Source organism: Paralichthys olivaceus, chromosome 23, assembly GCF_024713975.1.
Source record: "Paralichthys olivaceus isolate ysfri-2021 chromosome 23, ASM2471397v2, whole genome shotgun sequence".
Classification (NCBI taxonomy): domain Eukaryota; kingdom Metazoa; phylum Chordata; class Actinopteri; order Pleuronectiformes; family Paralichthyidae; genus Paralichthys; species Paralichthys olivaceus.
This window is the reverse complement of record NC_091115.1, coordinates 3,519,253-3,540,052: the sequence shown is the minus strand read 5'-3', so window position 1 is coordinate 3,540,052 and position 20,800 is coordinate 3,519,253. Positions and strand designations below refer to the sequence as shown.

At 43.5% G+C, this 20,800-nt stretch overlaps 1 protein-coding gene across 3 annotated transcripts in view; it reads left to right on the top strand.

The window, feature by feature from the left end:
* pawr (PRKC, apoptosis, WT1, regulator) overlaps positions 1–20,497 on the top strand; it is a 43,901-nt gene extending 23,404 nt beyond the window's left edge. For all 3 annotated transcript variants that reach the window (XM_069519459.1, XM_069519457.1, XM_069519460.1), the window contains exons 3-7: positions 6,338–6,463; positions 11,624–11,658; positions 15,048–15,174; positions 16,528–16,632; positions 18,821–20,497. In XM_069519459.1, the coding sequence (XP_069375560.1) occupies positions 6,338–6,463; positions 11,624–11,658; positions 15,048–15,174; positions 16,528–16,632; positions 18,821–18,907 (480 nt within the window). In that variant the 3' untranslated portion in view covers positions 18,908–20,497. The remainder of the gene's footprint in view (positions 1–6,337; positions 6,464–11,623; positions 11,659–15,047; positions 15,175–16,527; positions 16,633–18,820) is intronic.
* Positions 20,498–20,800: the final 303 nt, after the last annotated feature.

The following is a 20,800-nucleotide window of genomic DNA, read 5'->3' as shown; positions in this document are numbered from 1 at the left end:
GCCACCAGCCCGCTGTCTCTACCGGGTTTGAGTTACAGCCGTGCTGGTCTGTGGTCGGGACGCACAGATGTTACAGCCATCGAACGTCTCACACGAAAAGCCTGAAGCTGCGGCTCTGACGGAGGGTGGAAGCGGTTATCACTCAATGAGGATTAGCATCAGTACGTCAGAATAACAATCAAAGTCATCAAACTTCTTCTACCTGCTGATCAAACTTTAGTGAATGTTTTTAGTTTATTGATTTTCATTTAGATCTGTGTAATAAGCAGATCGAGCTGGATAATCCATCACCGTGTTGTTTGAGTCAGAACTGAGATATCCACTCATTCCCCACTACAGAAGAAAAACATCCATTTTGGAAAAAGACATTTGACATCTGATGCAAAGTGAATTAGATGTTTTATGACTCTTTAATATTTTGATTCAGAGTTTCCTTTATGCAGCCGGACACTAACTATGACCGCCGCTGCTTCAGGATTAGTGCAGACGCACGTTAGGCCTGGTTGCCCTGCACCGTGAGTATCCTCTGTCAGAGTGTCGTTATCAGTATTGAAATCTTAACAATGCAAAAACAGAAGTTGTTTTTTAAAAGTTGTTGATAAAGCTGCTCCTCGTTCTCCGGCAGCAACAGATCACTGTCAGTTTGTACCATCTCCTGCTCCGTCTCCGGAGAAAACAAACATCTGACTTTACTAATGGGGCTGTAAATACAAACCGGTCAGTTGTTTACGAGGACGAGACTTGAGCAAATACACAAAGATAAAGAGAAACAGGAGGGTTCGGTCTATTTCCTGGAATGACCATGTTTACACCTGGAGGAAACTGAAAAACGCAAAACAGACACTGGTCGCATATCACGAAACGTGCTCGACTCTTTACAAACCGACTTCATTTAGATTTTTATTGTGTATTTTTTTTTATCCTCAGTCGTCTCATGAGCTTAACTGAGATTCAGGTGCTGGAAGATTTTCGATAAAAACTCTAGAGACATAAACTCACACGAGGTGAGACGTCTCACACTAGTGGTTGCGTTGTTTGGCTTTTGCACTTGTGTCGTGTTTCTAGGAATCAGGTTCTCCTTTCCTACAAACACGGAGAAGACGCTGACAAGGACGTCGAATTTAAAAGACAACGAGATTCGAGAGCACTTTTATGCAGAGTGAATCCTCCTGCAGCTCTGTACTGAGCTGTCCTCTCAATCCTGGACACACAAACACATAAATACACAAATACACAGCCAGACACAGACTCTCTTTACAAAACCGCTGCTCCTCTCCAACCCACTGTGGAGGCTAGAGACCAGAGAACAAGTTTGGCAAACTTCAAAATACGCAGAGAGCTGTTTCCCAGACGTATCTCGGCTCATGCGGACAGTCGGAGATCTGCGCTCGGCCCTGCTGAGCCCGTCTGCTCCATCTGAGACGTCCAGAGGAATGTTGCTGATGCTGCCGTCTCTGGGTCAACAATCACAGCCAGTCCCCTGCTGTTTGTTTGCTGAAAGACTGGACCCGCTCCTCCATGTAAAGCCAACTCATTCTGAGACCTGGCTGGGTGAAGATGAGAGTTTAACAGACTGTAAGTTCAAGACTTTCACTTGATAAACAGTGAATCGTAAAGAACCCAGAGCTTTGCGGCCAATATAAGCTTTGATTCTTGAGAATGTCTTGTCCGAGCTTTGACTCTGTCCCCAAACAACTCACCAAACCAACCACGTCCGGCTATTTAAGACCAGGCCTTCAGATCCTGATAAATCTGAGCTGTAATGGTGATAAATCTTAAACTTCAACAGCTTTAGTGTTTGCTATTTATTTTAATGACTTCCCTGTTTCCCTTAACCCTCTGAAAACAGATTTAAAGCCCGGCAGCTCCTAACAGGCCGCAGGAGACTGTTGTTTTCATGATCCTGTTTTAAAACTGGAAAATAAAAAGGAAGTCAAGACCTTGACCTTCATCAATTTGTGATGATGGCTGTTTGTTACGTAAGGTGAAAAATGTTCATATCTCAAAGACTATTTACACTAAAACGTATATACTCGTTCAAATAAGTGTTAGGATATATTTTGTTCATGTTTCTATGTTTAGAAAATCTTTTGGATCAGTGTTTGTGTTTATTTAGCAAAAGTGACAGAAAACAAACACAACATTTTTGCCTCCAGGATATTTTCCTCCTTTCACACATTTTTTAAACTGAATTGACGTCTCACTCCTGCTGAGAGTTGCCGCACCTCTGTTGACCCTGACCCTGACTCTGACTCTGACTCTGACCCTGACCGCAGTGTCGTGTCACACCTGACCGTGCGTCTGTCTGTTCTGAGGTGGCATCACTGCCCTTTTCTCTAATGGATCATCTCTAATGGCGTCACTGTGCTGCAGCGAGTGGCAGGTGATTATCACACGTGAGTCATTGAGCTGCTCTGTGAGCGAGACCTTCAGGCCGAGCTGCCCTCTGCTTGTTTGGAGATAAATCAGAGCACTAAGTGGACTGGGCCCTGGCACGATGACCAGGCAGCTTGTACTGTATGTTCATGTGATGAGGAGGAGTTTAGGAGTTTGGAATTTAAATTTTTTCTAGGAAATTCATTTTCACCCTGGTCCCTGCGATGGAAACTCTCGTAGCTCTGTCACTGGTTCCTGGGGAAAGTTCCTGCAATGGAAACTCCTCTTAAATCTTCAAGGAGTTAGTGAAACTGTCAGATAATAATCCTTTTGATTGACGGCTGGACGCTGAGCGGTAATCTTAATGCATTTGTTTGCATCGCTGCACCAGTGGCAGCTTCAGTGCGTCTTATTTAATCACATTCAACCTCTGGATTACTGCAAAGTCCACCTTCATTGCTACCAAACTAATGTTCACCTCTTATGTAACTTTGATTAAGTGTCTTTGTGAAATATTCCTTTACATTAAAAAGATCTGCAAGGATCTTCGGAACGTTTACTGCTGAACGTTGGGACGACGCCAAGGTTTTGGCAGCATTCACGTTTGAACCTCTGGGTCGTTATTATATTTATGTGCTGCAGGTTTACTTCTGCCACAGAATCACTCAGCCTCACTCTGACAGTAACTTTAAAGACGAGAGCAGGGAGATGAAATTTCGAGCTCAAGAATCAGATGCACTCAGCTTCTCGCAGAGCGTCGGCAGAAATGACTGGGAGCCAGTTTTCCAGACATTCCAATCGACTGCAGCTCCAGATGTCGCTCGTTCCATTCAGAGTGACGGACATGGGTACTGACGCTGGAGCACATGAGGATACGTGTTTGACATGTTTCACATTGAGTAAACACTCTCATGAGGCCCCGACACTCTCTGTGGCTGTAAACAGGAAGCAGAGAGGATTCTGGGAAAACTGGCTGCTTCTTCTCAGCTCACTCTTTTTTAGTTTTTATTCTCTTGAATCAACATGATGGTATAGAATGAGTTTGACGCCTCACTGACTCAGTATAAGTTAAATGATTTTGCTTTAAAGTTTTGCACGTGTCATCATCACAGAAATGAATGTTGATGCAGTTATGTGAGAAATCAGGAGTTTGTTATTTTCCAGGATTACTAATCACATAATTGAACATTATTGAACTTTTTAGTTTATTATTAATTAACCTGAAAGTCGCGGCAGCTGCTTATCAATGTCACTAATTTCTTTTTATGATATCTCATTGGTTTTTCACCGTCTCCCTCAGGACAGCGTTGACTCTGTTTACCTCGGTCCTCCGCTTTCCTAATTCCAAGGAAATGTTCTCGTTCCCCTCGTGCATTTCTTTTTTTAATCTCACAGTCTTCCATCATACATTCTCTTATCTGCTGCATCTGAGCAGCATAAGCAAAGCAGAAGTAAGATTGAGAGTAGGAGTGTGCAGGTTAATTCTTGAAACCTCCTGGGCCTGCTTCATCGAGTTTGTTGAGAGCATATCATTAATTTGATTCAGATGTTTTTATCTTAAATATCTTTCATGTCAATATTGATAATGATAATCTCTATATTTGTATCGCAGTTCTCCGGATGAAGTTCCAAAATGCCGCACAAATAAAAAACCACAAGTAAAGACACATCAAAATAAATCTCAGTCAAACTAAACCTGTAATTTACACTAATAAAACCATGTGAGGTCCGAATATGGAAATAATTCAGCTATCACATATCAAATATCCAGCAGTTCAGCTCAACTCTCATTGAATAACTTCTGGTGAATGATATTAAACAATAGTTTTGCTTCTGGGCTCATTTTTGTGATGAAACATGAACCACACTGCTCATAACAAACTAAGTCAAACCATCAGTCCGTTTGTTGCACATTCATCAATCTGCACGTTTGATTCCGAGGTCCGAGGTAATACAGTGGCCAAGGAACTTAGAGTTTGGTGATGTCAGGAGCAGAAACGACCCTTATATGGCTGCACATGCATCTCCCTTCATTTGGAAGAGAATAAAACACTCAGCAGTTTGGAATACTACAGCGAAATGTGCCGCGTCTCAATCCAAAATAAACCTTCAGATTCCCAATTCCACATTTCGGGAGAGTTTGTGCATAGCAGAGAGGTTAGTCACTGCTCAGTCCACAGACTGACTTCTGTTTTATGTCGTTTTTAACTCAGAACGTATTGTTTCGTCCAAATCCTGAGATGGTGCCATGTGAAGCCGGCACTCACACTCTGCTGCAGGGAGACATTGAAAGTAGAACATAATGCAAACAGTGCAAAACCACAAACCGCTCTGACATAAGCTGTTTGCCGACATGCACAGACTTTAATTCAATTTCTTAACTATTTCTTTTGGCCGACTCTCAAGTCATTTTAATTTTATTGTTGCTTTCTGCAGGGGAAGATGATATTTATGTCTTAAGTGACACAGTATGACTTCAGCTCGCTTTACTGCAGCGGTGAAAAATGGTGTCAGTGCTGCATACATGTGTTGAGTCCAGCTGGCGTGTGTCTGTTTTCATAACTGCCCATTGTTGTTATCTTCTATTCTATTCTCTAAAAACCCCAACTTGACATTTTACTGGCATACAGCCATTCCAGAAAATGTCCCCTAAAGAGTCCCCTAAACACGCTGGATTTATTTTTCAAGATCCATGAACGTTTCGCAGAGAAATCGTTTGAAATGTATTTTGTTTTTCCACCAAGTTTCATGGTAATGTGTGGAATCATTTTTTGCACAATCTTGCAAAAAGACAAACAAACACAGATGACAACATCAGCTCCTTGGCGGAGACAATAGTGGTGACTTTTTTCTGCACATGCATGTCAGAGATGAAGGCAGAGCCGCTGTGAGGAGGAGGAGAGAACTAAACATTCAGCTCAGCGAGAGTTGGTGTTTTCCCTCAGGACGACTGATAAAGCATTTGGCAGGAAAGGCTTTAGAAACAACTGCATTCCTTCTTAACCTTGCCGAGCTATTTTTACCAATAAAGGGCCTGTTGAGTGGGTAACTTTTGTTCGCCCTGTCGCATGAAACAGGAAAGACTGGTTTGCATTGTGTCCCTCTGGGAGTTTGGCCCCGGTCTCTGTCTCTCGTCACGATCCAACCATCCATCCTAATGTCCAGCTCTGTTTACGCCATGCATCTTCGCCGCTCTCGACAGCTGAACCCGCTAACTCTGCCGCTCTGTTTGCTCTAAAGTAATGCAAATAGGAAGCTGGGACAGAGCACATATTTCATGATGAAGTGAAGAAGCCAGAAGCTGGAGGTGTTCCCAGGCAAAGTCCGAGATCAATCCAGAAATAATGAAAGAAATCTCCCTGCTCCTCGTCCGTCAAAGGGATGTTTGCGCTCCGTTTGTTTGCTCGTGTCTTTTGTGTTTTCAAGGGACATTCCTCTGGTCAGAAAAATCCCCTCTGACCGTCCTCAGGAGGTGAAAGGCCTCGGAGCAGGCGTCATCCTGTGTCCTGAGTGGACTCTGGGTAGTGTTTGAGTTGTGTTTGAGCTGCAGCTCCTCTGGGATTCCTGGAAGTGGATGTGATCACGTCTTGAGAGGATTAAGAGCAGACGAGGCAGAGGTCGACCTCACTGTGATGGTGGGAATGACCTCGCTTGTCACCAGGCATCTGTCACCAGTGAAAGTTATTTGGGGTTTTCTTCAGGGATTCCGAGACAGTATCAGGGAGACGATTTCCAATACGATAAATTAACTGATATATTTGGAAAGATGTCGTTATCAAACCCTTATGACAAAGAAATGAGGCGTGATATTTATTAAGAACTATTAATAAAACTAAGTGTCAGTTTTCAAATTTGGCGAAACTGACCTCAGGTTGTTTCTCCTGTGTATATAAACATATTATTCTCGCTCTCTAACCAGAGGCTGATCTCATGAGTTTTCTTCCAACTCTTTTTCTCTCAGAGTCTGGATGAGCTGGACGACGACGACGCAGGGGAGAAGGACAGGAAGGAGGAGGAGGAGCTGGTTCAGGCCAACACGTTCCAGAATGAGTCCATGGCTGCTGACCCCGCCACCGGCCACTTACTGGTGAGATGTGACATGAAGCAGGAGAGAGATACACACACTGAACTCTTCACTCAGACCAAGCAAATATAATAGTTTTCCAGGCTGAAGTGTCTGTCTGTCATCGGGCTGATGCATCCATGCTGCCAAACGGAGGCAGTGTTGCTCAGGGAGACACCAGGAGGTTTCAGGAGCTGAGTGTGAGAAGCTGATTCAGATGTGTCTTTGCATTTCATCATCACTGTGAAATCCGTTAAAACCAAAAAGAAATGTCCTAAAATGTCTACTCTATATTTCAACAAGCCAAAGAAACAGAGACCCTGTTTCTAATGAGGCTAAACTTAAACCTAGAAGGTGTTTTCAGATAATTAGTCACAGTTAAAATTTAAATTAAATATGAGATTAACAAACGTTTACAAGCTGATCCAGCTCCTCGCCTCCTCAGACATCAGGAGCTGCTCCATTCAAGCTTCAGGTTTCAGCCGGACGCTTAAATCACACCTCCAGTAGCCGGAACCAATCCTGTGCAAGATTCACATCGTCACATTACAAAGAAACGGTTTGATCGGAGATAAACTTCCTGTTTAGCCAAATGTTGGTGTAGACGACGAGATGCATCACAGAACCCATACTTGCTGTGTGCTACGTGAGCATGTTCCTGGAGTAGTCCACTAGAGGGCACAGATTTCACATCGTATAGAAATGACATTCTGTAAATTAGAAAACATGGCGACACAGATGCACATGTGTAGTTTAAAGTATATCTCCAGCTGCACAGAGGGAGAGGGGGCGGAGTCTACGGCCATAACAAGTGACATCACCTTGAGTTTGCTTTTTAACTGCTTGATTAAGGATCATTTCGATTTTCAGAATTAGTTGCAGCCCTAAAACATGACAAAACAAAGTGAAGAGCTCCGTTCATCAGCGTCTGGATCTGTTCTGTGAATAACGTCTGCTTCGCAACGACATGAACCAGACACCGGTGATTACCGCAAAGTGACTCTTACAAGTTTGGCAAGTCGCTCAGTGTTTATGTAATAAAAAGTGAAGCCGCGCAGAGATCGGCTTCTCGTCCAGGAGAGTTTCTGAAGAACAGAGGCGATAAATTAATTGTTGGAAATGAAACCAAACCGGAATCGACCCACTCAGAATTTCAGCCCTCATTATTTTTGAAGAGCAGTTCATATCGCGTCTGTAATTTCAAACCCTGATCGAGTCGCACACAGCGATTTTCAATAAGACTCTGAGAACATCGAGGGAATGAAAAGCATCCAACTGTGTGACAACGACTGAAACCTCCACCCTGTGTGTGTTTCTCTAAGAAAATAATCCGGCTGATATGAAAATTGAGTGAAACAGAATAAATCAGATTTGCTGCGTTGCTGACGGTTCCTGTGGATGTAGCCGAGAGCCGCGTTCCAGACGGATCGGCTGTTCTGCATCAGGAGGCTTATTCTGTTTCGAGGCTGCGGCTGCTTACTCAGAACGAATGCTTGTGTACGAAGTATGTACACAAACGCCGCACTAACAGGAAGATTGTGACAGCACCTGCTGAGATCTGCCCCGCAGAAATAAAACGCTTAAAAGCAAAGGATTTGATTATTTACACAAAGACGTCTACGCATAAACAAACAACGAGGACTTCAGCAGAATGATCTCTCAGCAGCTTGGCCTCAGATCTGTCTGTGCAGAGATCATTTGAAACAGAATACGTTCACTCGTCTCTGCCGATTCTATTGTTACAACACGAGGCCTAACTCGGACCAGATGCACAAAACCATTAGACGTCTCTGTGTCTCTGACGTCCATGTTGCTGCTGGGGGTCCTGTGCCAGCTCCGCTCCTGAGGAGGCAGACGAGAGCGGCTCAGTTCCAGTGTGGTCAGAGGATTTACTACAGAGCCGTCATCTGTGAAGACAGAGCATCCCAAAAATGTGCTCCTCGTCTCAGGCCCCATTTATCACAGGGGGGGGGGTAATTGCCATGTCGGGGACGATGTGATGTAGAGCGTCCTGTCCGGCCTCTCAGCTGTTATCAAGACACAGCATGTGGGTGAAAAAAGTTTTAAAGACAGAGCTTGGTTCTGCTTGTTTTCAGAGCTGCATGTCCCCAGGTCTCAGAGGCGTTCACAACCAAGACGAGCTGTAACTCGTGTGTTCGATGCCGAGGACATGATGGAAACTCCAGAGAGGACGACGCTTTTCATCAGATGTTTTAAATTCTGCAACGTCTTTCCTGGGATACATGTAACTAGTTTGATTCACGGTCTTTATGCATATTTGTGGCAGTACACACATAACTGACATGTGTGGCCCGGTCGGAGTACATGTGCGCCTGGTTTATCAAGCCTCGCCTGCCTCGTGTGTGCGAGTCCGACATGGAAACCTGCTTCACTGATCCAGCAGCCAGAAGCCTACGGAACATTCCTCGCCATCATCTGCTTTTAATGTGGCGCCGTGTCCGCAGCAGAGCGTTCCATCTCACTTTGTGTTTCTCTCCTCCTCACCTGTAAGACTCGTTCTGCCGACGGCCTCCATCTCACACTTTATAATGAGACTCATTTGCATTTTTAATTAGCACCTCTGAGTCCAAAAAGAGCGGCGCTGGTGCAGAGCGTCTCGTCTGAGCAGCAGCAAAACGTTAACCGCACGTCACACGACATTTCTAACCAGGAGGTAGCAGGAAACTGGATTTCATTTTGTCGCGTTCACACATCCTCATTATTATTTATCAAACTAATCAAAACACTAAGGTTTTTCTTTGACGGGCAGAAATCCACCTGTGATTAACACGTGTGCAGAAGGTGCGTCAGTCACAAAAACACCAATTTAATTCTCTGCAGTTAATGTTGTTTTCGGCTCCGGTCCTTCGTGTGTTTCAGTTTGTCGTCTTGTTTCCTCAGCCGGGAGTAAAGGCTCAGGCAGCTCGGGGAGGTTAGCGTCTTAATTAAAACGCTGTGTGAGAGAAATGCAGAACATCTCCTCTGTAACAACTGAGCAGGTAAAACGTGTCGTCTGTGTTCATCAGAAGAGATCACTGAGGCTTCCTCGTGTTTAAGTCACAGGGTCAGTGTGTGTGATGACCTGTGGGGACATTTGATCTGTCAGAGTCTTATCGTGACGTGGTTGTGGAGACGTGCTCTCAGCAAACAGCAGGTTTTAGTTTGTATTTGCTGATTTGAGGATAAAGCTCCTCTGCTGGAGCGTCACCGTCTGTTCTCTTTTGTTTTTCCTCTTCATATCATAACGTCTAAATGATGACTGGCACAGATTCACACATCTGCTCACCATGCTGACCTTCTCTTATATTGTGGTCGTGACTCAGATTTCAACCCTTTTCACCTCAGAAAACTCATCGACCCACTTTACTGACCTTCGTCTTCCTGCCAAAAGCCGTAGAATATGAAACTATGATGAAGCAGATAATTAGTTTTCAGGTGCATATTGGAAACCAGCAGCAGACTGGTTTTCTGGGTCTCAATTTATACTGGACTTTGAAAGCAATACACACATTTACATTTAGACAGCATTTTTTATTTCTACACTCTGATCTGAATTGACTCTGGCTGTTTTTGAGGAACCTGGCTTTGAAAACTATATGAACCATATCTCAACTAAAAAGTTTTCTTTCTTCCTCATTTCTTCACTGGTCTGGGTCTGTCTTATCTAACTGTTTACTTTGGGACGGAGCTAAGCCTCCAACGTTGACAGATTTGATTTTTTATTTATTTCCTTGTCGTTGTGATGCCAGCGTCTAAAACCAGATATAAAGAAGCAATTTGGGAAAACTGTGACGGATGCTTTTCTCTATTTTGTGACATTTTATTGACTAATCGGTTTAGTCTGAATATAATATTACTCTGCAATGAAAGTTAATCTTATTTTCAGACTTACAAGTGAGACACTGACCTAATGAACTTGTCTTGGTCCTTAGAGGAGACGTATTCTGCTCATATTCAGATTCATCATACACATATAACAGACTGTCGGCTGCTGCAGCTCCTCTTTTCAGCCTCTGTCTGAAACACTTGGTTTTAGCTCCTGTCTCTTTAAGGACCACCTCAAAAAAACGATATGAAACGCCAGAGAAAAGAAAATGCTAAGACGCGTCTGCACAGGAGGACAGGATAGAGGACGTCTCTGATGACGATTTGGTGGTTTGAGGTTTTTGTTTCAGCGTAGATTTGAAGTACAAGGAACTTGTTAGATAGCGCCATCTATTGGCCTTAGACTAGATTACTAATTCAGGAAATGAGTTTGAATTTAAATTAAACAATATGTTGTAAAATGACAGTTTCTAAAATTTGTCAAATTGCTTTTAAACCCAAGTGTTGCTTCAACCTGCTGCTGCAGCAAATCTGATCTCTTACTGCGCTCCGTCTTAGTAAATCTATCGGGGGCCTGAGCCGGGGAACAGATGAGGGTCAGGATTTCATCCACAGGTAATGAACGACATGTCACCGAGACAGAGACCGTGGTGCATGCTAAGAGTCGGCCGCTGGTTGTTTCCCTCCGTCTGCTTTAAGCCGAGCTCTGACTGATAGATTGCAGCCGACCCAAGGCTCCTCAATCAAAGCCGGGACCCTTCACTGCACAAGACCTGAGGAAAGAGCGGATTCGTATTCATCTCACAGCGTCTCTGACACACACCTCCTTGTTTTCGGGGGAAGCGCTATTTTACCGACGGTGATGGCGTCACTGCTCTATACATCTAAACAACCTTTAGATCACACAATAATGGGAAAAGAAGATAAACATGCTCATCCGTGTTGCAAAACAAGATTTCTCATCTGGGGGCTATAGGGCTCCTGCAGAACTATTAAATGCAGCAAAGCATCTCGTCGATATATCAGCTCAGCGGCTGCGATTCACAGGAGTTCAGAAGCGACCTAGAGGCTTTCATTAAATGCTGCTCCTGATAAATGTCTCTTATCCTGTAGATGGAATTTTGTGTTTTTCCTCTTTGGTGAACCAACACAACCCAAGGCACAAGAGCACAACAGATGACACCTAAAACCTCCCTGCGATGTTTTTGAGAGATGAAATTGAAGACTTGGCAGCTTCACTCGGCACATTTCAAATCTCTCAAAGCACCAGGGATGTAGTTTAGACTCTAAAGTTATTGTTTTCTGTCTGAAGGCATTCCTCTTCATTCCTTTTTCTCTCTCTTCTGTTTGTTTTTCCAGGACAGCCCGAGATGCGGAAGCAGCCGGCACAAGAGGTGAGACCCGTTGTATTATCCTGCCACCGAGAGTGGAGCTTATCTGCTGCAGCATCACGAGTAATATGTCAAGAGGAGGAACAGAGGCGGGAATGAGAAACCGCAGTTTGAGTCATTAACTACAAGAGGAGATTTCTCCTGAACCGGTCCGAGGGCCTGCTGCGTCACTGTTGATTATTTTCCCCTCAGCGCCGCTCCTTTCATGCCTCTGTGGCTGAGGAGGGACGACGGTTGATGACTGTTTTGAAAAGTGGTTGACAGGACACCATCTGCACCCTGAACACGTCGTTGAGGCTATCGCTTCGCTGCAGAGAGCGGTGAAAGCAAATCGTTTGCTTTGAGGGGTTTAAAGTCTAAGATTCGAGTGTGTTCAGTTGGGTCAGGATTGGTTTGGTGTATTTAAAGTGTGAAAGAGGCAGGAGGACGTCATTTCATCGACTAAACTAACAAAGTTGACCGGAATAAGCAGGTTTTTCAAGCGAGGGTAAAAAAAACCTCCTTTCCCATTGTAAGCCAGGAACTTTGCATTTCAGTTTTTTTTCCAGGTTATTCACATTCAATTTAGTTTTCTTTAAAGTCAAACGTTTTATCCAGAATCAGAGTGATTGTAAATTTAATCTGGAATCATCACCAGTGAAGCGATGACTCTATAAAACACGTACAGCAATAAGTTGATGACACAGTCCTGCAAATACGGGCTCGTGACCTTAGGGTAGAGAAAAATTGGAGCTACAGGGAAACTTGTATTCAATTTATTATGAGGGAGAGAAACACCAGTGTGGTTCTTTTATCTTGTAATTTAAACCACAGTTAAACGTTGGTCTGAATGTGAATTCATGACACTCTCTTAAAGATGATGCTTTTTCCCGTTTGCACATTTGATTTTACATGATTATAAAGTAAATTGTTTCATTTATTGGATTAACTCTGGATCAACACAGCCTGCATCACCACAGGTCCTCTGAGCCTCTGTGTGCGTCCTGCATGTTTTTTATTTTGCGTTATTTGCAACCAAATCAAGAAGTTGGGGCCAACGCCAGCAGCCGAGTTCACCAGCTGACACTCAATCTGGCCGCCTAATTATGGCGGCCGCTCTCATCAGCTGGCCTGGCTGCACTTGGACGCTTCGCCGCTCTCCAGCGGATTATAACCCACCAGGTGGGCTGGCTGCACAAGGTGGCTGAAAGAGCAACTTTATACAAGTGTCCAGCTGATTTTATCTTCTGTCAACTCTTTTCAATCCACAAATCCAGGATTCATGATGTTCTGTCGTATATATGAAAGTGGCACCAGTGTTAGCGGCGTTCAGCTTTTTGTCTTAAAGCGTTGAGTGTATTTTAAGTCTCAGCCTCCGACCCCTCAGTTTGTCAGATTCTAATTGCTGCACTCGTCAGTCATTATGATGAACCGCCCACTCGCTACTGACGTTTAAAGGGCAGAGCAGATTAAGTTTATCAACGTTTCCTGTTTGCTTGGAAAGAAAGAAGATATCACTAGGAGCAGCTCTGAAATATGTGAAGGTCAGAAACCCCGTCTCCTTCATGTAAGTTGATGGGACATGGACCAAACCAATAAGTCAAAGTACACGTCAAATACATACAAAACACACATTGGTCAGGTTCTATTCAAAACCAAAGCACAGCCGAGCCAGCTCTACCTTTTTTTTTTACAAAGCTTGAACTCTCAGCAGCCAGTGAGATTAAAAATAAATGACTGGAATTAATCAGCTGCACCAGAAAGACCTCCGCCAAAACATCATGCAAACTCTGGACTGTTTTCTTTCCATTCGGAGGAGTAGCACATGTCGGAGCGAGGCAGGGTGCTGGTTCACAGAGTTCTGTGTGTTTGGACTTATTCCACATTCACACTTGAGTTTGTGCGAGACGTAGTTATACCTGTGGCTGCTGCTCTCATTGGCTCTCCTTCTGTGCGTTCGCCCTCCCACCTGCTGAGGCCCCTAAGAGCGTGTGATTGGCTCAGACTCTCTCTCCCCCAGACCTCAGTCTGCAGGGCGCTAATGGGCCGCGGCGTGAAATTTAGTACTGAGGCCACAGATGTTTGGGCTCGAGTCCCATCACATGCTGAGCTCCTGTGAGTGTGTGTTGTTTGCATTCATCCGTGGGTGCAACAATAGAGATATCTCTCGAAACAAGTGCTTTTTTTTGCATGTTGTGATGAAGGGATGCATTCAGCATCATGTTTTTCTAACATATTCATGTTTGTGTGCATGCACAAGCATTTTGTGTGTGTCTGTATGTGGAGAGCCACGCTGAGAGAGACAAATGAAATGCACTTCATCTTGGTGTATGCAAGCTCAGAGCGTTTTCAAAGGCTTCCTGATCAGAAGCCATGTCCGCTGCTGCGTTTGTCTCAATGAGGACGAGCAAAAATAAGAGGCTGGTTCTGTAAATGTCAAGAAACAGAAAAATACTGCTTCCCCATGTGTGTGTTTGAGAAACGGCACCATGACCCTGACCTATAAATGGAGAATTGAGTTTAATTTATGATTTAAATCCTGTGATAACGTCATAGAGATCATGTCTGTAGCTTGTCTTCATACTGTTTGAAATCACATATCATAAACATCATATTTGTCAGATCCTGAAAAGAGTGCAGACGGTACAAAGGAGTTCTATCTGTCCTTTGTGTTTCCAGCAGCTTTCCTGTTTCAGCTGCAGGAAAACGCTGACAGCCTCCTTCAGACTACTCTGCCTCCTCAACAGTTTGATTCCCATGCAAGAACATTCTGTGGGAGTACAGGGTGGGGGGTGTGTGTACAGAGCCAGCCACTCATTCCAAGCTTCGGCGTTAATAATTATTGAAATAAGATCAGAAAGAAAATAAATTGCACATGAATATTCCTTCCCAGCAGCAGCCTCAGAATCCATATGTGCAGCGAGGAAGTGAACCAGAGATGAAGTTAATGTTCCGCTCGGGCTCAGACAAAAACCTTTGCAACCTTTTTTTCCACACATGTCACCGCTGCCATTCTGGAGCCCATTTGAAGTAACGTGTGGCGTAAATTGTTTTTCTTTATCAGCGTTTTTTTGCAGCGTAGTTGCAAACCACTCCCGACCCTTTCCTCCATTAGTGGAATAAAAGGACGGGGGGGGTGTTAATAATGCATGGCTAATTGAAAGGGCAAGCACACAGAAGATATTCCCACCTGTTCTTTTGATGATGGATGTGTCCTCCCATTGAATTTTAATAACGCGGCTATGATTCATAACTTCAAACGGAGCGAATGCTGCGCCGAGCACTTTGAATAGTGGAAATTGGACATAACTGTCACTCCAAACTTTTTCTTTCTCGTGATGAATTTGAAATGTAAAAAGAAAAATAAAGTTTGTCGTGGTTGTACAAGGTTTATTTGTGTTTGTGTGTAACAGCTCTGCAGGACCAGGGTCTGAGGAGGAGGTGGGCGGGAACAGCCGACAACGACACAACCGTCACGGCAGAGAAGGAGGAGCTGCAGCCGGGGGAAGTCTGGAGAAAAGGATGGAGGAGCTGGAGAGGGTGCGTTCACTGACCCGGTCCTTTAATGGCACGACTATCATAACGCATGATTGTTGTTCCCACGTAAAGGTTAACATAGAGTTAATTAAAACCTAAAACACAGGTGAGTAAATCTAACATCTGCTTTAAGACGTGAGGATACTTGTCGGTTTTATCGCCTCCTGCTGTGAAAAGGTCACAGAGGCTGTTGTTCGTGAGGGTGCAACAATATTTGGAGCGAGACTGGAAAACATTTTACAGATGATGTCTCACTCTGACTAATTCACCACTAATTCCTGCTACTTCCTTGAATTAGCTTCATACCCGCTACAACATGAGGAGCTAATTACATAGTGAGTCGAAGAGTCAGTTTAATTTCGGTTTCTCACTACCTCTTTCTTTTTATTGTGTTTTTAGAATTAATAGTTTCAGTAAACAGGTTTATTCGCTGCTCAAGTAGAGCTCCGACCTACACCCTGGAAATAGGACGTGAATTCTGGAGTATATGTGTAGCGTAGTGTATGTAGTATTAGTAGTAGTGCAGTGTATGTATAGTATATATGTCAGAAAGTGTAAATCTTAATCTCTGTTCCCCTCAATATATCTAAAGCTAAATTGACCTGAGCAGTAGAAGTGTAAAATCACTGACTCCTGCAGCACTCTGAGGTTTACAAGCTTCCATTTCAAAGTTTTTCGGTCTCTGTCAGCAGCTTTTTGTTCAGATGGATTTCCACACCCTCCTTTCTTTGAGTGGCAGCTCGGGGTCTGATCTTCTGAAATTCTCCTCAGTGTTGTTGAAGCGATGACATTTTACGGTGCAGATATGTCTTTTCCTTCGCTCAGCGCTCCTATCAGACTCTCAACCCTCCGACTGCTGCCACGGCAGAAACTCTGCCCCGAATCAAATGTCACTCAGGGTGGATTTCCAAAAAGCTTTTTAAAGTCAGTAAGTGCTGCTGTGACCTCAGAGACTTCAGAGAGAGGTGCTGCTCTGGGTCAAATGAGCAGAAACACATTTCAAATGGTGTTTCTGCTCATTGTTTATTTCACTTTTATACAGGGAGAGGTGAGTGTGACTCAGGTCAGGTACATCTCTGATAATCCAGTCCATCATTCTAGATCCTTACAAAAGAAACAAGCTGGGGGTCATTGGATTGAGGGCGAGGTGAAGAAATATGAGGGAAAAACCTGAGGCGACCCAAACTGGGCTTTCATTAAAACCCTTAAAGAAACAACACACACAGAAAACAGACCAACAAACATTATGGTTCTGGTCGAATACAAATTCTGTGCCTTGTTTTTCATTTTTCATTTTCAATTAACTGTTGTCCTCCATGTGAACACGTTGGTAATCTTGAGTGTGTGTGGTTGTAGGAGCTGGCCAGAGAGCGTCAGGAGACCGCCCGGCTGCTGAAGGCCCACCAGGACAAAGACGACCTCATCGGGAAGCTGAAGGAGGAAATCGACTTGCTGAACAGAGTGAGTGCAGCCCGCTCTCATGTCTGATGTTCTGAGCGACACTTTGTGTTTTTTTCACGCGTTGGCGGCTCGAGGGGGCTGTAAATCATCATCTGGCATTTTAGTGGAGTCGTGTATAATAGCTATGTGTTTCACTACAGTGATTTTTTTCCCCTGCAGTCCATTAGGGTTTGGACGTCAACAAACCTGTTTTCGGGTTTACACACGAGTTACAAGTTAATCATATATATTTGGCTCACAGGCACAGTCGGAGCAATTTGCATTTTATACACGGTACAAAAACTCACCAGTGGTTCGGTGACATTTGAGCCTGAAAAGTTGTCGGGCAGTGCAGATGGTGGCAGTTATGTCTTATTGATTTACCACCTGAGCTCAAGTTTGCTGCCTGCTGGATAAGAACATGATTGTGTGTCTCAAGAAAATTGAGAAAGATTATTTTTGAGTTTTTGCCCCACGTAAATTGAAGGGTATTTTCACTCACATTGGGCAAACACTTCAAAAAACTGCAGTCCTGATATAATCCTCGTCTAATGGGGTTTGTAAGAATAGTTTTATAGAATAAAACCAAACGAAGAAATCAATAAGAAATAAATTGTGCAGTGGCTGAAAGAACCACAAACATCCTCCTCAGTTTTTCTCAGCCGGGTTGTGTGTCTCGCTCTACGTTCTGTTTTCCCCCTCGAAGAAGTTTGGTCTGTGTTCATCCTTCAAATTTCAAAAAGCCTCCAATTAAAAGTCTCAAAGTGAATTTTAACATCATACTCACTGTGTCCTTTCACATTCAGTCGAGCCACGGGCCAAAATGAAATGATCGCTGAATTACAACCCTGCCGTCTCCAGCCGGTCGGTCTGCCTCTGCTGCAAGAGAAAGATTTTCTGTCAGCTTCGTTCAGAGGAGCGGCTTCATTTCACAGTCGGGTTTCTTCCCAAAAAACAGTGATTTGAGGTTCACTGCACATGAGCTGATTCAGTTTGTTGATTATCGACTGATCTTTATTGTGAATCGATCCACACTGAGGCTAAATTCTTCTTCTGCGATCTGATAAGGGGCGGCAAGCAGGTTCTGAGTTTAAACCTCACATCCTTCTCCCCGTGTGTAGTTGTGTTTTCTGGGTCAGAGGTAGAATATACCTCTGAAGGGAAAAGCAGCGGGTGGAGACGGATCTTAAAGACTCTGTTATTCTGTTAAATATTCAGAGAAAATAGATCTCACCTGTCCTCTGCAGAGTCCAGTCGGATCTAAACGAGAGATCACACGTGTACATTTTCAGAAACAAGTGGAATAGATGTTGTTATTATCTGGACACTCCAAAAACCATAAGCAAACACAAAGAGTCCAACATTCCAGGAGGCACCTTGCAGATAACATCTCATGGAAGCTGCTTCATGTAAGGACGGTGGACGTGTCGATAGCCATCAGAAATGTCCCCGAGAGGCTCCTGCAAGGGCTGATGGGAAGGCAGGAGATAACAGCTGATCCAGTGTAGCGTCTCGGTGGAGAACGATAGAAGCCTCGGCCACTGTAGAAGTTTATTTGTGGGAGGAAGAGAAGATAAAGCATCAGCCTCTTGATATTTGAAGACAGAGATGAGATCTCTAAAAAACAGAAACTGAGCCAAACAACTAAAGCGATTGTAAATGTAATGATACAGAAAGTTGTAGATTTTCCATTTTCAAATGTTAAATCTGTGTCAACTGATTCGCTTTGGAAATAAATGATTGCTTTTACTCGTTAGCTTTTGTTTTCCAGAAGAACATATCCACAGAATTCTGTGTGTGTGTGTTGATAGACATTTTTAGAGAAATAAGCCAGAATCCATTTTGTACATAAATCCTGCAGTTTGATGTTAAAAGTGTTTTTTTTATCACTTCCTAGCAAAGATGACATTTCTCTGTAGAAACCTGTGACCTCCTCAGTTTGACTTTCCTCCCTGTGCTCTGGGTTTCACACCCAACATTCATACGACCAGTGATGAAGCTGAGAATGAGGAGGCGGGCAGGGCAGGAATGGAAAGTGTTAGTGTCTAATTTGTTGCTATTAAAGCAGCTAGAGGAGCTGTCAGCGAGAAACGTTCGCTTCAACTCGGTGTAATATTCCACCACGTGACCAGGCAGAGGTAGAGGAGTGCAGTGCATGCAGGTAAATCTGTGATAACCACCGAGATGTGTGTGTTTCTCCCTCCTGCAGGACCTGGACGACATTGAAGATGAGAATGAGCAGCTCAAACAGGAGAACAAGACTCTGCTGAAGGTGGTGGGTCAGCTGACCAGGTAGAACGGCTCTGCCCGGACCCGACACTTTATCAAAACACCAGCCTCCCCCCTGATGATGAGCGGAGCCTCCCTTTTCTCCTCCCACCTCCTGCCCCGGGTCAAGTCCTTCATTGTGGCATTTTTATCTGTTTGATTCTGTCTCTACTTCTGTGTTAGAGGTGAAACTGTAAAGTCCTCGCAGCCTTAAATGCATCGTCGTCGTTGTGAAAGCTGAGTGAAGCGGGGGGGCTGACGTGCTCCTATCCCGACAAGATATATACATATTTAATGTAAATGTATTGTATATAGGCCATTTAGATCTGTTCATTGTTTTGATTTTTGATAAGGTCTTAAAAAGCAAAAGTGAATGAATGTATGTGCAAGAACAAGCGCACACTAAGTCTTGTAAAACTTTTTTAGAGGCTAAAAAGAAAGTCTCGTATTTTAGACATTTCCACGTCTTTGCACGCAGCAGATCTCCAGTGTTGTGCTGTCTCTGGGACTATGGATGATTCTTAAGGTCAGGCATAAGAAAAAATAAGGAGGAGACGATTTTATTTCAATTATTCTGCACTTTTTAAGACTATAAAATTACTAACGCTAAAACAAAACACCTTGTGTATATGAATTGGTGAAACCACACGGGCTCACTCAAAGAAATCTGCCAAGGAGGTTATATATTTCCTCAGATTTAATTCCTTTATTCTAAACATTCAGACTTTATTCACTCAGTAAAAAAAATCTTCCTCATTTTTTGAGCCTGTCCCTAATCCTCTTCTATAGTTGGACATTTGGACCAAACTCAACATAATTACTGCTTCAGTACCATCAGCCAAAGTGGGCTTAGCGCCTTGCAATGCATGTGAGACTTTTGTTTTTATCAATTCTTTTAATATAAAACTAAAATCTGGTTATCCGGTGCCAGATTTACCTTTTTCCAACAATTATTTCTTGGTACATTTCACATTACACATCCCACTGGAGCCTCCACAAACCCCAATGAAGAAAATCTACGTTTTAATTATTTCCAGTCGGCACAAGCAAGAATTTATATAAATTTATATCCTTTATGCTTTTTTAATGTTAGCGTCTGAGTATTATAAGTGTCTGCGATGAGATGTTTTAGGGTGAAACCCTCGTCTAGTATAAACTGTATGTGGATTCTCTTTTTTTTTTAAATTTGCTCTTGTTTACAAGTTATGGTCTTTTGCAATATGTGGTAGTGAGTTAGCTGCTCTCTTTTATGGCATCTGCGATGTGTGGAGTGAGCTACAGTGCATCTTCGTATGATAACCAAATGAACTAAAGGATATTTGAAGTGCATCTCTTTCGTTTACTCAAGGGAACAGGTTCGGCTGGTTGAGGCATTTTATTTTCTGTACTTAGATCATGTTTATTCCAGCGAGGAGCCGCTCGCTGAGCTCCTGCACTGTGGCAAATCATCGATAGACGATCAATAGACGACTCTGCTTCCACATGCGCTCACGTTTTTTGCGGGTGAAGTTTAAACCCGTCGCAGACAGAACATCACAGACCCATCTCTCCTTCCATTACATTATGCATGTACAGAAGATTAAGTCATTTAATAAAAGTTTGATTATCTCTCTCCTCACTCGACTCGCTTGTGTTCATTAAGACTAATTTGATGTGATGATACTGTGCCACTGAGTTGGTAATGTAATGTGACAGCGGCGGGTGTCTACTTCCTACACACACACATACACATACTCATGATGATTCAACATGCCAATCACCAGACTGACTGCAACTGGGGCATGAATCCTCCGTTCAGCCTGCAGAACCTCTCGCATACGACTGAAATGCATTAATTCCCTTCACCTCGTGAGGTGAGAAGCATCAGTGTAAGAACCCCATCAGGACTAATGTCGACTAAATTTCCAGATAATGGCTTTGT